The sequence below is a fragment of the Physcomitrium patens genome, chromosome 1 (assembly GCF_059467195.1).
Source record: "Physcomitrium patens ecotype Gransden chromosome 1, ASM5946719v1, whole genome shotgun sequence".
NCBI classification, from domain to species: Eukaryota; Viridiplantae; Streptophyta; class Bryopsida; order Funariales; family Funariaceae; genus Physcomitrium; species Physcomitrium patens.
The window spans coordinates 24,911,382-24,927,736 of NC_143410.1; the positions used below are offsets into that span (position 1 = coordinate 24,911,382).

At 34.6% G+C, this 16,355-nt stretch overlaps 1 protein-coding gene across 2 annotated transcripts; it reads right to left on the bottom strand.

The window, feature by feature from the left end:
• Nucleotides 1-7,553: 7,553 nt before the first annotated feature.
• On the bottom strand, nucleotides 7,554-11,671 carry LOC112287874 (uncharacterized). 2 transcript variants are annotated; one of them, XM_024531456.3, is made up of 4 exons: nucleotides 11,366-11,671; nucleotides 9,629-10,665; nucleotides 8,858-9,425; nucleotides 7,554-8,646 (listed from the first exon to the last, which is right to left on the bottom strand). In XM_024531456.3, the coding sequence occupies exons 2-4, from the start codon at nucleotides 10,473-10,475 to the stop codon at nucleotides 7,968-7,970; spliced, it is 2,094 nt and encodes a 697-aa protein (XP_024387224.1). In that variant the 5' UTR covers nucleotides 10,476-10,665; nucleotides 11,366-11,671; the 3' UTR covers nucleotides 7,554-7,967. The 2 variants fall into 2 exon arrangements, with proteins under 2 accessions (XP_024387224.1, XP_090110531.1); XM_090254405.1 differs by having other exon boundaries at nucleotides 11,245-11,616.
• Between the last annotated feature and the right edge of the window lie 4,684 nt (nucleotides 11,672-16,355).

The window sequence follows — 16,355 nt, forward strand, 5'->3', positions numbered from 1 at the left end:
AAGAGAATTCAAAATTATAAGGAATTCTCCATACAAATGTGAAATTAATGCAATTTTTTTATTCTGCATGTTTCAACATACCAGAAATGTATTTTAAAAATAATAATTAAAGGTCATGCACTTTATTCTTGAATGAGACAGAATGAGGGAAACATCACAAGAGCATCAAACCATTAAAATTCCTGAAAATGCAAATTTCCCCCCCTCGAGACGCAGGCTGATTTCTTTCCCTTCCGCTCTCTTTAACACCCAACAGAAGAAGAAAAAAGAAAGAAGAAGAATGGAAAGCAAAAGATATCAAGCCCCCGTATGGCAGTTTGGCTCGTGTCTTGACAAACTACTCATGAACAGTAGAGAATATCTTAGGACAGCTTTTCAGTTTAGGTCCGGAGGAACTATCATTGCCAACTCAGCATCCTTTTAAACCTGGTTCATTACAGACCCAATCCCAACTCGAAACCTGTCAGAAATCAGCTCATGTGGATAAGGCTGACGTTCCCGCGATGCAAACCGTTCTGCACGCCTCGCTTCCAACATTCTGCATGTGCCACATGTACAGCTCTGAATGCTGATGTGGCCAGGGAGTGACACGGTGGGCTGTGGGTAAAGTTAGGATTGGCTGCATGTTTCCCTGTCATGCTCTTGGGTCCTCCATTTCCAGGGGCTGTTGGGATAGAAATCCAGGAAGCTTCTGGAAATCGTTGGTGGGCTTGCTTGACGATGCCTGAAGCAATTTGCCTTAATTGGCAACCTAACCACAATTGGAGGAGGAGGAAGCCCTTTTTTCTGGAAGACAATGGACTGCTCACTGGAGAGGCTCTTCCAAAGGGAGGGAGATAATGAAACTCAACTTTGTCCCATGGCTCTGCCAAAGGGCAAGTTTTTCAACCCCCCTCCCCATCTCCCTTTGGTTACTTGGCAGCCAGAGGGCTTTACAGACAATGTAGGGCACCTCCCTACACCCTCAACGTGCTTTTAAAAGGAAAACCCAGATCCTCAAGACATCCAATAAGAGTGTATGTTTTCAATGCATATTGAGGATAATTTACTGAAAAGAAAAGAAGATGTGCAATCCAATATACAATTAGCCAATGTATTGTGCTGATTGCCTCCTCACTTACCATAGGTTGTCTTTTGATCAACTTGCTAAATGCTTGGGATAGAAGGGACTCACATATGATATGTTTCTGGTTTATTTGCAAAAGCTGTCATTTCTATACTGCATTTTTTGGGATTTTTTTTACAAACTTTGACATGTATTGAATCTTTTATTTTTTGATGTTTCTTCAAAATTTTGTTCCATGAATTGCAGCTATTATCCATTGTTGTTAACAAAAATTTGCACTGTAATCTGATTAGAGAGGAGATTTTGCCTTCAAATTTCTTGTACTATGGTCCAAAAGTTCCTCACAATTGCATCATGGAATAATAGTCTGAATTTTTTATAGTGACAAATGTATATATATATATATATATATTGGTACTCCATGGCCAAAGATGATACACTTTAAAATAATGCAAGGAGACTTGCATAGTGGTAAGTTGTTTTAAGGCGAGATGATTGGTTGTAATATATTAGTACTCCACATTCATACTTCTTTTTATTTAGAAAACACCTAAAAATAAATGTAGGATGGGACATCAAAGAAAATACTTTGTGAGGATGATGTTGCTCTATTTTTTTAACCTTTTCAGTCTTTATTGGTGTTTTTAATTACATTATTTATGTGTTATTGTTGCATCTCAATGCAAATCAAGAGTTTTTAATTGGAAAAAGTTAGAGATTTTTTTTTTTCTGTTGATCTAACTAATTTGATGGTTTTCAGAGGCAAAAAAAATTAACTGCTTTTAACATAAATGATTGATATTACATGAACTTATGCATCTCTTGCAATATTGTATTAATTTGCATAAGATTGTAGATGTTTGTGTCAAGTACTTGTAAAAATTTAGAAGTATGATTCTTCAATAAATGCATTATTTTGTGTAGACATAGTAGCAGTTGATATTATATGCCAAATATATATATATATATATATATATTAGAAAAAATTCCTTGTAACAAAAGTTTAACCCTTGTTTTTTATATATTCGGAATTCTTATTTGTATACTTCTTTATGTTTTTTGTTCTCAAATAACTTTAGATCTTTGCTGTGGGAGTTATCAATGTTATATTTAGATAAATGATGATTTACAGTGCCTTAAAGATGTGTGGCAATGCATGTTTATTGTTTATAGTATCAGGGTTGTAGAAGTTCAACATTATAGTTTTCAATTTCAAATTATATATATAAGTATGTGATAGAGATACATTGTCTGCATATTATAGATAAGTTATTATAATTTTCATACATGATTGTTGGTATGTGATTGACTTAATTGTAGACTATTACTTTCATATATACTAGATTAGCTTATTCAATAATTACATTACACTGTTGGTCTGCAAGGATGTTGTTGTTATTGTTTAATTTTATTTTGCAATTTAGAATATGGTTTCTATTTTCAATAATTTTAACCATTCTACTTTAAACCTAATCTTCAATTCCTTTCAACGTAATTCATATCAACATTTTAAAGCATACAACTTACAATGAACTAAACTTTTCTATCCACAATTGATGCATCATTATGTCTTATTTAGAGTGTAGAATAACTTCGTTGTTAATTTTGAGGATTATTTTTATTTTATTTCATTTTAATTACGGTACCTAGAGAATCCAAATGTAGGTTTTCTTCCAAATAAAACTTTTAATATAATCTTATAAATTATGTCTGTAAGCCATGAAATGATTTATTTTTCACTGAGGAAATGTACACAAAAAAAAACTTTTTAAATAATTAGAATATGATTGCAGAATCAAGATTGATCAATTATAGTTTTAAAAACTTAAAACAGTGTATTTTTATTGTTATAGAAAATAATTTCAACTTGATATTTGGAATATAATTCCACAAATAAGTTGTAGTTTGATTTTGTATTCTACCAATAAAAAGCTAGGATACAATTTATATCATATCCATCAAAACTATAATAAATATAAAAATAACCACTTATACCAAAAAAAGAATTTGTACGAAAAATGAAAGGCCCTTAAGAACAACTTTTTATTTCTTCCCCTTAAAACAACTGCTGATAATTCCCATTTTAAAACAAGTCTTGCACCATTTTCCATCAAAAGCTGTAAAAACAGTTTTTAGTGAAACATCTGTAGTAACAAGGGTCAACAAATGAATTTATATTTCATTGTTCAATTGAAACGTGCGTGTGCGTGTGCGTGTGCCCCCCTTTTTTTTTTTTTTTTTTTTTTTCGGTCCATTAACAGACAGTTGGGACATTATAAGGGAATCTCTGGCCCGGGCAGACAAGAGGGCATCTTGCTTTCACTTGCTCTGCCCCGTTGCCTTCCAAAAGATCCATGTCTTCACCCACACACAGGATGGGCCTCCAAGTGATTTTAGTAGCAGATTTCCATTCATTTACTATACTCAACTATTTTTTCTGTCTATCCTTTTTTGGGGTCATGGACTTATGCCTTTGAATTTAAAGATTCAACTTGCTTTCAATACAAATATTTGACAAAGTGAAAAAGTCAGCACTTCAAGTCCATACTGTGGTTGCATGCATATTTGTATAGAGTAAAGAACAAAGTAAAAAAGGAATCAATGCTTCCAAATTCTGTATGTAGTCACGTGAAGTTTGGTTAATCTTATTTTTCTTTTTCCTCAAATTAAAATGTTACTTACTGATATATTAAAAAAATGCCAGAATTTGTGCCACTACTTCAAAGAGCACCAAATTTCAACTATGGAGTATTAGGTACTAAGTGCTACATGTTGATCACTTATAACTCAATATTGTTTTTGTTACTCTTTTGTGTATGCAAACCAAACTTTCTTGTTGCGTTTCCCCCTTCTCACTAGGACCCAGGTTTAAGGTTTAGGGTTTCAAAGTTTTGTTCATTTTTTAGGGTGTTTTTTTAAAATTATGCACTGGGTTTTGAACAAACCAGCTTTGCTGTCTCCTATGAGGCAATAATCTGTTTTGTTTTGTTTAGTTTGTTTTATTATTTGACCCAACTGGGGCACACTCAACAATCTGCTTCAAAAAGAAGGTATGAGAGGGTTAGGGGCTCCAAAGTGCCCTTTCACATGGCACAACCTTCAACTCATTGGCATCCACTATGGAACTGAGGGTGTGGGTTCCCTCTTTTCCATTTAAGGACATCCCATGATTGGAATGGAATCATGGAAAGCTTGAGCAGGGCAATGCTTCCTTAAAAATGCCCACGATTTCTACTTGTGGGTTTTCAACTTGCCACATGGGCTTGAAGTCTCCCACTAGCAATGCCCAATTAGAGCCTGGTGGACACCAGGTCATGTGGATCAGGAAGCATGTCAGTCTGATGTGGCATTCCCATTAAAATGGGATGCCACATGGCAGTTAACTATTGGAATGGGAATGGATGTTGAGATACACATGGCAGGTAGTGTTGGTGGTCCTTCTATCTCACAAGCTTTGCCAGTGTCCTTTGTGGGAAGTAGAAGAAGAAAATAGAAGAAGAGGTTTAAAACTCTCTTTCCAAAGAAGCTGTACACCAAAATAGGGGAAGTGGAGGTTGGAAAAGGAACAAAGAGAGAGAGAGAGAGAGAGAGAGAGAGAATGATGAGGAATACATGACCATGATGCATATGACTTATGAACTAGGCTGAGTTCAGATATAGACCACTAAATAGGTCCTTTGTTCTTGGGGATTGTGTGTAAGTTACACAAATCTGGTGGTAGGGGGGTGCATATTTTTTTGAGCAGATCAACCACTGTTGTGTTGAGGTTCTGCAAATATGCAATTGGAAGAGACAACAACAATAGGGTTGAGATTTTTTTGGATGAATAACAAACCAATAACATAATGCTAAGATGGAATATATTAGCAAATACACTTTGTTAATTGATAAGAACGAAGATAAAAGCATAGTTTGTGGAGAATATAAATGAAGGCACACAAAGTTGAACACAATAGCCTCTAGTCTCGTCCTATCTTCAAAATTAGCAACTACTAGAACAAATTTCTTTGTTCAAACCAAAACTATTTGCACAAGGGATACCAATGGCTTCATCCATCACTCCATTCCTATTGGTCCAGGATGATTTTTTTTTAAAAAATTACGTGAAAGTTTACTGGATCATAGCTGAAAAGAATATACCACAAAATATTCCAATCCAGCACACCTCTCGCACATGGACCAAATGAGAGGATGAAAGCACCCCGACGAACCAGGGGGTTTCCAAGTATCATCCATCGTTCAGATATCATCCAGAAAGGAGGCCAAGCGTGGGAATGAGAGAGCGCAATGAGGAGTGAGGAGGACTCGGTACTGGGGCCCTGATATCACGAGCGGGGGCTTTGCCAAATGCGCTCTCATAGTTATCCAAACCGCACCAGGGTACTGGAAACCTGGTCAGCATGCTAGCTTCACTTAATCGGATCTGGCTGGATGGATAACATTAGAGTCAGTCAGCCAGTCAGTCAGTCTGGTCAACACTAGATGACGATGCTGCTGCAGATGATGTTAGTTGAATCTCTGTGTGTCAGTCACTTATCTGCTGCCAGTGGGTTAGGCACCGCAGCAGCAGCAGCAGCAGCACATCGCATCAGACCCCTGTGTCTTCGCCGGCACCCTGAGGTGGACTGAGGGAGCAGGTTGAACTCTGGGCTGTTTTTGCAAGCTGGGTGATGGTCTGGCTAAGAATGGGTTTTGATGACCAATTGATCACTACTTGCCACAAAAAGCCACCAGTTGTGCTCCATTCTTAGCGACTCCTGAGGGTCCCACTGGCGTATGATTGTGGGCGAGTGCATGAATGCTTGTGTTATAACGCCATGGCTGCAGGTATTGCACTTGAAGCGCAAAAAGGGTTGGTGTGCTTCGACATCTCCTGGTGGTTGTATTTTCCATTTGGTTCTGGCTTCTGAGGCTGTTGGTGGAGACCACCTTCCTGTTGTGCAGGGAGTTGGGACTTTTGGGGGCCTATTCATGAATCACTGCTGTTTGGCCTTTTTCAGAGAGGATTAGGCAATGGACAGAGTCCCCCTCCCACAAGCACACACACACACACTTGTGCAATAGGAAACAGCTGCTCCTGAATCTTAATCTGTCCATGAGAATACCTCTTCTTTGCCTTTTAGGTCCAAATTCAGAGTGAGTGCACATACTGTTTTAAGAATTCATGTGGACATGCCTGCATGCTCCATCCAGATGGCCAAACCTTTCAGACCTGGTGTTGCTTAAAGCTGGACTTTAGGTTGACTATAGTTTTGCCTACATGCATGTGAAGAATTCTGCACTTCTACAATGCGGCGAGTTGATGCTGCTTACAAAGAACTGGTAGCTCTGGGGCTGTACACATTTGATTCTCCACTGGTTCAACATGCAAACCCATGCCCCCTTGTTTTGTGGCTGCATGTTTCCTAAGAATATATCAGTTGATCACTTGCTATGGTTCTCAATGCATGCTTTCTTTTGCTTGCTGTCTTTGCAAGCTATTATCACTATATATATATATATATACATACACATCTCCATATCCATACACACACATTTTCTAGTTGAATTATGTGTTGTTGAACATGGAAATAGGTAGAGTAAACTGCAGTATATCTCTTCCAGAGATAATTTGTGTAAACTCTAGTTCTTACATTAAATGATAAAGTAGAAATAAAACAATTCTTGGGGCAATAAAAAGATTTAATCATGTCTAAGTTATCTCTTTATTTTTTGTCTCTCATTTAAGGTCCATACTAAACAATAAAAATTTCTTAAGAAATTATGATATATATTTTTTCAAGTTTAAGGAATTTTTGTAATATTTCTAAAGGCCAAGGTTTCCAAATAACAACTTTAATTTTGCCAAACTAGGGATTTTAATTAGATTGTTTAGACTGCTACCATTCAAAGTGGAATTTTAAATATAAAGACCAAACAAATGATTGTTGTTCCAACAAGGATTTTGATCAATTTTTCTAAATATTTAAATATATTTTTTGTTCCAACTTTTATACTATATGTATACGATTTATACATTAAAAATCAACAATTTATGGGTTACTAAAATTGCAGGTTAAAATTAGTAAGTTAATATCTTATATTTAAATGAAACATGATTACAAAAGAATTCATTGTTTTTATCTTTATTGAAGTTATAGAAGAGGAGTTTTCATAAGTTGTGAAAATATGACATGTGAATATGTGCAACCAGATAGTTTGTGTGTAATATGTATGCATGTGCATATATACTTCTTTTATGATTGCACATTTTCAAAAAATATTTTTTGAATCTTTATCCATGTTTCTGTGCACTAAAAACATTAAGTTTATTCTAGCTATGTTGATATGCAAAGTTGCAAATTGTCAAGTAGTCAATTGACTTGAAAAATTAATGGGCAATTACAGGATTATTATATAACAAATGAATAAAGGTGATAGTTGGGCAGAATAACGATGAAAAGAAATTGGTCCCTCTTCCTGAATGCTTCAAAACCCAGATAACATGTACAAAATTTCTTCTTATATTATGATTATTACTGAAACGTTTGTTTTTATATTCAGTTTGTTCTTGGAATGCTTGCTTATGTCACATTGGAAATGACATATCAACTCCTTCAAAAGCACGTTTCATTTCCAATTAACACTATGTTGAAGGCCCTGCATGTGGGCAAATGGAGGAACCCAAAGACTTGGCTAAAACTCCAGCGATCTCTTCAGACTGAACAGCAGGTGGGGGCAGAGAACTGTACACTCTGGTTACAATGGTCACGCGAGAATCAGGAGAGAGAATCTTCTCAACGATTGATCTGCTCAAATGTGACTCTTAGCGCTGCGCAAAAATCTCCAAACCTCAGCCGTGAAAGGGCAGAATCAGAGGAAACTGTCGAGGTTCCATTTTGTTGGGAAGAGGAAGCAGGAATTAGTAAGCAGGGAGCTTCGAATTATACACAGTTGGCTTCAGTCTCCGGTGATCACAAAAGTTATCTAGACTTGTCTCTGCTATATTCCCCACGTCATCCACCTGGATGCCCATGTTGCGCATTTTGAGAGTATCGCGGGTGGTGGGAGATTGCCATGGAGCGTCCCACCAGGCAAACGGGAGGAGAGGAGTTCTGGCGCACTGCGAAGCTTGATTCTTGCAAGCCAGCTTTCCACCGAACGTCCTCCACGCGTGACCCCAACCGGACTGCTTCATCAAGCCTTGAGCCAGCAAATCTCGTTGAAAACTGCTGTAAAGTAAGCAAGGGGGTGGGCTGTCCTCACTGTCTGAAAGAGTTGTAGCTGCAGCCAGAGCACCCACAAGCTGCGCGTATGTCGTGCAAATCCTCTCGCTGGCGCCGGAGATGACGGCCACTCTTGCACGAGCAGCTAAGAAAAAGTCTACCAGGGACACCCAGCGGGGCATCTCTCCCCAGTCCCGCATTTTGCTTCGGGGAGGCTGGCCGTAATGTAAGCTCATCACCTCGCTCAAGTTTTTAAACTTGTTTAAGTATTCCTTGTAATCGAAACGAATCAGTTCTGTATTGTCCTGTAATTGTTCATTGATATCGCTAAACACTTCTGGAGTATCTGAAATGATCACCACGCGTTGCTTGCCCCTGCCATGAATAAGCACAGGTTTGAAGAGATAAGTGCTCAAGATTCTGGCAGCAAAGAATTTGCAGTCCCAATATCATTTCTAAAGAACATGTCATAATGCGGTAATACTCCACCACTTGTATTATCCTACAAATGTCTCTATCCCATCATTAATCACATGAATGGACGATATCCTCAACATGCAACAACAAAAGTGAAGACCATGTATACCTAGAAGTTTGTTGCATTGCCTGTGCGATATGGGCAAGGCAACGTGAAGCAGCCATTGGTGCATCTAGACTCCGGTTATGGCGCAAGCGCAGGTGGACGGCGAAGTCTGGCTCGGCCCCTCCCTTCAATGCCCACTCCACAGCTGCTTGGATATCGCGAGTAGGAGTTATAAAGGCTCGAAGAAGCTCTCCGAAAGTATTTGGCCGTGAGCTCGGATACGCGGGATGACCAAGGACCATGGCAGCCGCAGACCTCACGGCTGCATTTCTGTTTTTCAGTAAGAACTGCAAACCAACTGTGTCTACTGTGCCCTTGAACCATAGCACAGTGTCTGGTATGGTTGTCCAGTCATCGCATAGCGAGTTCGATCGTCCGGGTCCATGCTCAATGTCATCGACACGCATTGTCATGCGGCGGTTGTGCTTTCCAGCGCAATCGTGTACAGCCCACAGGTGTTTCACTTCTTGCATACTAAAAAATTGGTTGGAGTATACTATATAGTCTCCAAAGGGAAGGACAATGTTCCGGGGATCACCAATGTAGGATGGAGTATTCGCTCCACGCTCACCTTCAGGAACAACATTTCAATACAGTACCCTAAGTGCAAAGCTATGAAGATGTCCTGTACATGAGCTTGAAGAACACTTAACTGTTCGAAATTGATTGAGTTCATTGCCTATTTTTCAATTTTAAAAGAGTCCGTGAGAATTATCACTAAAGCTAAGGATGAAAAAAGAAGAAGAAAACACGAAACTTAAATTGTCAACGTACCTATTATGAGCGAACGATTGAGCATGAGGGCAAGGCCTGCGCCACTCAGAACTTTGTACATATTATTACCAAAACCATCTTCAGAAGCAAGTCCCATTACAAACTTGCGCTCACAGAATTCCAATCCAGGGAGGTTGCGAATCGTTTCCGCTCCATGATCAAGCATCCACGTTTTGATCATGTCACGTAATCGAAGGCTTGCAGCCCTTGTGTCGCCAACAGCTACAGATCCCATCTCCTCAACTGTACCACATTGCTTTGGAGGTTCCCAGCACTTTGAGAATACTCTGGGAACTTCGGAGCGTGAGATAAAAGAGGAATCATCCTTCTCACAGCCAATAACCTCTTCTTCGGTGGCTGATTTACCTGGCATATCCAGAGGCTCAATCTCAGAAGAAGAGATCCATGGCCCCAAAAATCCTAGTAGCTTTTGACCGATGGTAGGAGATGTCGAAGAGCTAGAGAACACATTCTTGTTCACACCCTGAGATTTCTTAGAAAGCAGATGGGGAGCTGCGTTGGCTCCCATTTCGGACTCAAACGTTTCTGTCATTTGAATACTTTGAACTTTCTCCTCTTGGTTTCTCTTCTCCAAGTCCTGCTCTTGAAGAACATTTGAACGCAAACTAGACCATTGCCCCTTTGCTCTTGCGAGGTCATCCATCTGAAGAGCCCCATTTCCTACACCTACATTCCCATCGCTAGATAGTTCGTAAATTGTTAGCAACACGCTGATGCATATCATACAGAGACCGAGAAGCTGAAAACCTAAAGAATAGTTGCTGTAGATGCGGCGGTGCTCCCTAATCTGCTTGGAATTACTTCTTCGTAAGATTGGGGGCGGCATGTTGGAAATGTAAATGAGGTTCTTGATAATGAGCTCAATGTGCCTGTAGACTAAATTCTTGCAAAGTCTAGAAGGTCTTCGTGGATCTGGCGGGAGGTAGGATCAAGAAAGAGTCGTGACTCACAGTACAATCAGCCATTCTTAAACTGGGAGCCCAGTACTACGCCATTAACTTGACAATTGTTTACGCCTGCATACACAGACATAGATTAGTGGCAGTCTAAAAGCAATGCAGACATTAACGAGATGAATCAGATAAAATTCGAAGAGGGGAAAGCTCAATCCAAGTTCAGGAGATGGTTAATGTTCGAGGGTTTGTGGAAAGACATTCGCAATAGGATTTAATAGAAAATAGCTGCTAATAAAGGATTGGTAAGAAAATTCTGATGCCAGTGAAGACTCGAACAGAAGGTTTGTTTCAGAAACTAGCTGCTTGAACACCGGGAGTCTTTGCCACCAGATGGTAGAGTATTCCGATGCGAAGAAAGAAGAGAGAAATAAAACAGAGAAGGGGTGGTAGAAAGAAAGAAAAAAAGAAGAAATTAAGGGAAACAAGAAAAAGAAAGAAAGAAAGAAAAAAAAAATGGAGACCGCGGTTTTGAATTCTTCAACTCGTACTGCGAGCTTACTAATCATTCATTAGAATTGAGCTATTCCTAAGAAACGCAAGGACTGCAAAACGGAAAACCGACAACACACGGCTAGGGGAGTGTGTATGAAAAAAGGCAAAACACTTAGCGCACCAACCCCAACCAACTCTACAACTCACCTCAACAACCACGACTACCCACTTCACTGGAAAACGAAAAACACAAACTGCGTCACCATCACCACCTTGAGCCTTCCATTCCATGTGCAACTTCAGTTGTGAATCAACACTCAGTACTCACCCAAATCCCTTTCGCGTTTTGCCAAGTAGACAGCAAAATGTGAGACGACGACTCCACTGTGGGGTCGGATCTAATGTGGGCATGGCATCAGTGGAGAGTTCGGCCACCACGGAACAAGCAACACCAGCACCAGCACCAGCAGGAGCCCCAGGCATAGCCAGTAAGTAGACCCCCAACAAAAGTGCCACAATCCCTCGTCCTCATTCAGAGCTGACGGTCTCGCTACAATGCAACAAAACCCCCACTTCTCCCACTTCTGCTAATGAAAGGGACCCAATAATGCTGGTGCCAATAATCCCCCACCTCCTCCTCCTTAGTATGGGGCTTGCCCTAACACTGGGAGCTTTACCCAATACTCCACACACCCTCTCGTTTCCCTTTAATTGGTGTGTGGTTTTGGGTCCCACGTTTTTTCTTTTCGTTTTGAATGTTCGGATCAACTTTATGAAGAAAGTAGATCCTTTGCTTGTTGAACATGGTAATAGTTCTTGTGAACTCCACCCAGTTTTTGTGGACTTTAACGTGAATTTTACCCAATTTTTACTTCGTTATCATTGTGGAGACGTTTTTCACTTTGGAATTTGGAGGTGTCTTTCATGAAGTTCGTATGATGTCTACTTGTTACACCCTTGTTTAGCCAACGATTCTTTTGAATTCACATAATATTTTAATTAATGAATTCAGAATACAGTGTTTTATTTTAAATTGATGTTTAAAATATTTATTTTATTTTATTTAGATTGATGCATAAGTTTTTTAAAAATAATAATAGTGCTAAATTTTGATTTTTGACAAAAAAATATAGATTTTTAATCTCTATTGGGATTTTTTAAATGTACATTAGAAAATAAATATAAGATTCATTTATAGAATAAAATTACAATTGATCAAAACCACAAAAGAACAACTAAATTATTTTATAAATAGAATTTAGAATTTAGAATTTAGAATTTTAAAAGTTCTAATCATAAATATTTTTATTAGCCCACAACCTCCTTGCATCAAAGACGACATTTTAAAGTTGTAGATTACCTATAGAGTTTAAGAATTTAAATTAATGATAAAAGATGACGTTTTTCTTTTTCTTGTTGTTTTTTCTTTGTTTTTTCTAATCAGTCAAAAAAAATACAAGGAATTCTAAATTTTACTTAGCTTGAATTAGTTTATTAAATACTTTGTGTATTTTTTAAAATATTTATAATAATTTAAAAAAAGAAAAAGCACAACTATAACATGTTTATGGTTTTTATATTTAATATACAAATATAATATAGTAGATATATATTCTAACTCTAAAAATAATTTTGTTAAATTTTATGAATATAAAAAACAAAAATAACAAACTTATAAATATTTATATTTACTAGAACATTTATGTAATAAATAAATTAAAAAAATTACTTAAGATTTTAAAGACATGTTTTTGAATCATTTACATTCTATTTTTTAATAAAACTATTATAATGAAATTCTCTTTATTAAATTGAATCTATAATGTATTATAAGTAGAATATCTTATTTGGTAAAAAAAATTTACAATTTCAATTTATAATTTTTATTAAAATTTCTTTTATTGAAGAAATTGATACATTTTTATTTTTTTTAAAGAAATAAAAAATAAGAGATAAAAAAGATAATATATTATAAATATATTTTGGCATATTGTAATCCAATAATATCACCATATACAAACATCTACCTATGTTATTATTATTGTTATTAATTTATCTTGTTGTAAAGTATAAAAGAATCTTAAAATTATAAATGCTAATCTTAAAACAAAATTATAAAATTTATACTTATATGTGGCACAATTCTATAACTATTATAAATAAAATTGAAGTCTTTCAAATTTTACAAATTTTTTTATTATATTTAATAAATAATAAATTAATATCACCAGGTTGCATTATCAAGTTAAGATTCTTTTTATAAATCTTTTAAGTATCAAAATATTATATAATATAATGTAGATTTAATATGGAACAATTTATGAAATTAATTTTTAGACAAGTAGAGGTAGTAGGATTGTAAACAAAGTCAAGTTTAGTAGAGAAAGTATCATTAATTAAAATATCTTGGTTGAATAAAACAAAAAAAAAGAGTTTGAAAATCATTTTTATTAAGTGGATAGAAAGAAGTATTACAAATAGAGGTTTGAGTAAGTTGTAGCTTACCGTATTTTTAAAAAAAATTTAGTTGTTATTTTTTTATTTAACTTTTGGAATAGAAAAATAATAGATGTATTAAAATGACTCAACAATATGATGCATAAAATTCTCGTAGAATATAATTTTTTCTTATTATTAGAATGGTTTAATTATATGCCAAAGTGTTTGAATTCAGATATTCTAGGATAGACGTCAATTACGGTTTTAGGAATATGATTTAGGTTTTTAAGATGAATTAGAATTAAAAATTAAATTTAATCTTAATAATATTTGAATTCTTATAATAGATTAGAAGTAGATTATTAGAATATATATAAGGATTAAGTGAAAGTTATTTGATTATTTAATCTTAAATGTTTAGTCTTTGGATTTCAAGTTTAGCTTATTAAATTTAAAATACATACATGGTGCAACAATATAAAAAAGTATGCAATAAATATTTTATAATACATAATAAATAAGATGTGCAATTGTAGATGTGTAATAGTAGAAAAAATTAAAGGAACAAATGTGTCAAAGACATGAATTTCAAGAAACTAAAAAGATCAATAAATTCTTATGTCACTCAAATAGACTAAAAACTCACTAAAAGATGGTATAATATTAAACTAGAATGGCTATTTTTAAATATAAGATGACTATAAAATCTTGAAACAAGATTAAGAACTAAAAAAATATTGACAAGAATAAAAAATGCTTCACTCTTGCCTCTATGTATACTATCTAATTAGGAGTTAAATGGCAATATTCAATAGGACGTCCAACACATGTTTAATTTCCTAGACATATGTTTTAACTTACAAGCTAAGTTTTTTTTACATCCTTGCCATATTATTTGCTTGTATCTTAAGCTACTCATATGTGCAAAATATGGCTAATTTATTGGTAAAGTTTCTAACCTAATAATTAATTATAATCATGTATAAAATAAACTACACATTTATGAAGCTTGTAGAAAACTTTGCTATAAGATAATATCAAATCTACTTATATTTATCTCCCATCTAGCACTTTTTATCTAAAAAAATATGAATGTCTATGATAATATATATATATATATATATATATATATATATATATATATATATATTATTTCAGGATAATTTTTAGAAAGAGTGGTCATCATATGTTGAGGAAGTCGAAGATGCGACAAATTAAGTTTGCCACATAATTTGATCTTTATTCCTTTTGAAAGTGGTTGATAGGTCCTCTCACCCATTGATGGTGTTCTATATCAAAGCAATAAGACCATCTTATTACTTGATCATTGTTGAGGCTTTTGTAACTTACTTCAAATAAAATATTTGAAACACTATCAAGAATCATTCATATCTCTAATAAAATCACCAAATATTGAGAATCTCTTCCAAAATTATGATATCAAATACATTATATCTTACCATTTATTCAAGAAATAATATGTCATTTTTAAGGATCTTCATCTCTATTACATTATCTTGAAGGTTTTGACAATTGCAATATCTCATTTGATAAATCAACAAATAATAGCTCTTAAGTTGAATTTTCTTACTATTGATTTTCTATCTCTTAAGTGCCACTAATATATAAAAACTACAAACAAGGATAGAAAATAAAATGTAATCTTTCTTGGATCTTGTTTCTTTTATAGCAAAGATTTGCTATTCTTCATCTTGATTTTGAAGGATGTCATAGATAAAAACATCAACTTTTTTTATTGTATTTGTAAGATTCTTTGCAATTTTCCATGTGTACTTATTAATATCATATTTATGCTAATGAATAAGTTATTATAATCTATTTTGGCACTGCCTTGAATCTAAAACTTCTTCAAGCTCATATTTTTTATTATTGTCCACTTCTATATGAAAAAGTAGCATTTGCCTTCTTCTCAAGTTATTCATTAACTTATATGGTTTAAAAAGAGATATGTGAAATATATGATGGATCTTCATAGACTATAATAGATATAATTGATAAGCAATTGAATTAATTTATTCATACATAAGAAATAATCTAAGCCTATGATAATTCAACTTATCACAAGGACAAGTAGTCTTAATATTGCAACAAAATAACCATACCTTGTTGCCAACATGGAATTGAAATTTCTTTTAAAATATGAATTTGTATTGATCTTTTGTCATTCTTAAGCTTCTCTTAATTATGCCTTTATTATTGTATGTAGCTCAGATAAATAATTTGCCAAATCTTTTGTTGTAGGATTATCAACTTCTAAGAAGTCAAAAATATCAAGTTGTAGATAATAATCATAATTAATAAAGAAAGATATTTATTACATAAAAAATATACTATGTTATTATAAGCAAACTTTATCAATAATAAAAAAAATTTCAATCATCTTATTGATAGTTTATGATATATCTCAAATATTGCTTCAAAACTTGATTTATGTACTTTATTTGTCTATTGATTTGATGATGAAGATCATTTTATTTTTATTTTTAAAAACTTAAAAAAAATTCTCTAAAATCTTGATATAAATTAAATTCTCCTATTTAATATTATATCCTTGGACAATCCATGATAGTGATAGATATTATTAACAAAAACTTAGATGTTTCTTTACTTGTGATAGATTTTGTACATGATATAAAGTATATAATTTTCGTGAAATAATCTATTATCACAAATATAGAATCAGAAGAATTCAAGACTAGAAGATCTATAATAAAATCTATAGAAATAAAAGACCATGATTGTTTTGAAATATATAATAGCTGAAAAAGCCCATAAAGTTTGACAAGGAATTTTTGACCTTGAAAAAACATCACATGATTGTATAAAGTCTTTGTCTGCCTTTTATATATGAGGCCACT

Excerpts from the sequence above, each read along its gene's own strand:
- LOC112287874 (XM_024531456.3), bottom strand. The coding sequence starts at position 10,475 with ATGCCGCCCCCAATCTTACGAAGAAGTAATTCCAAGCAGATTAGGGAG. Across the intron at positions 9,426-9,628 it reads CAATCGTTCGCTCATAATAG|GTGAGCGTGGAGCGAATACT; the intron begins GTACGTTGACAA and ends TTGTTCCTGAAG. Across the intron at positions 8,647-8,857 it reads GCAATGCAACAAACTTCTAG|GGGCAAGCAACGCGTGGTGA; the intron begins GTATACATGGTC and ends TATTCATGGCAG.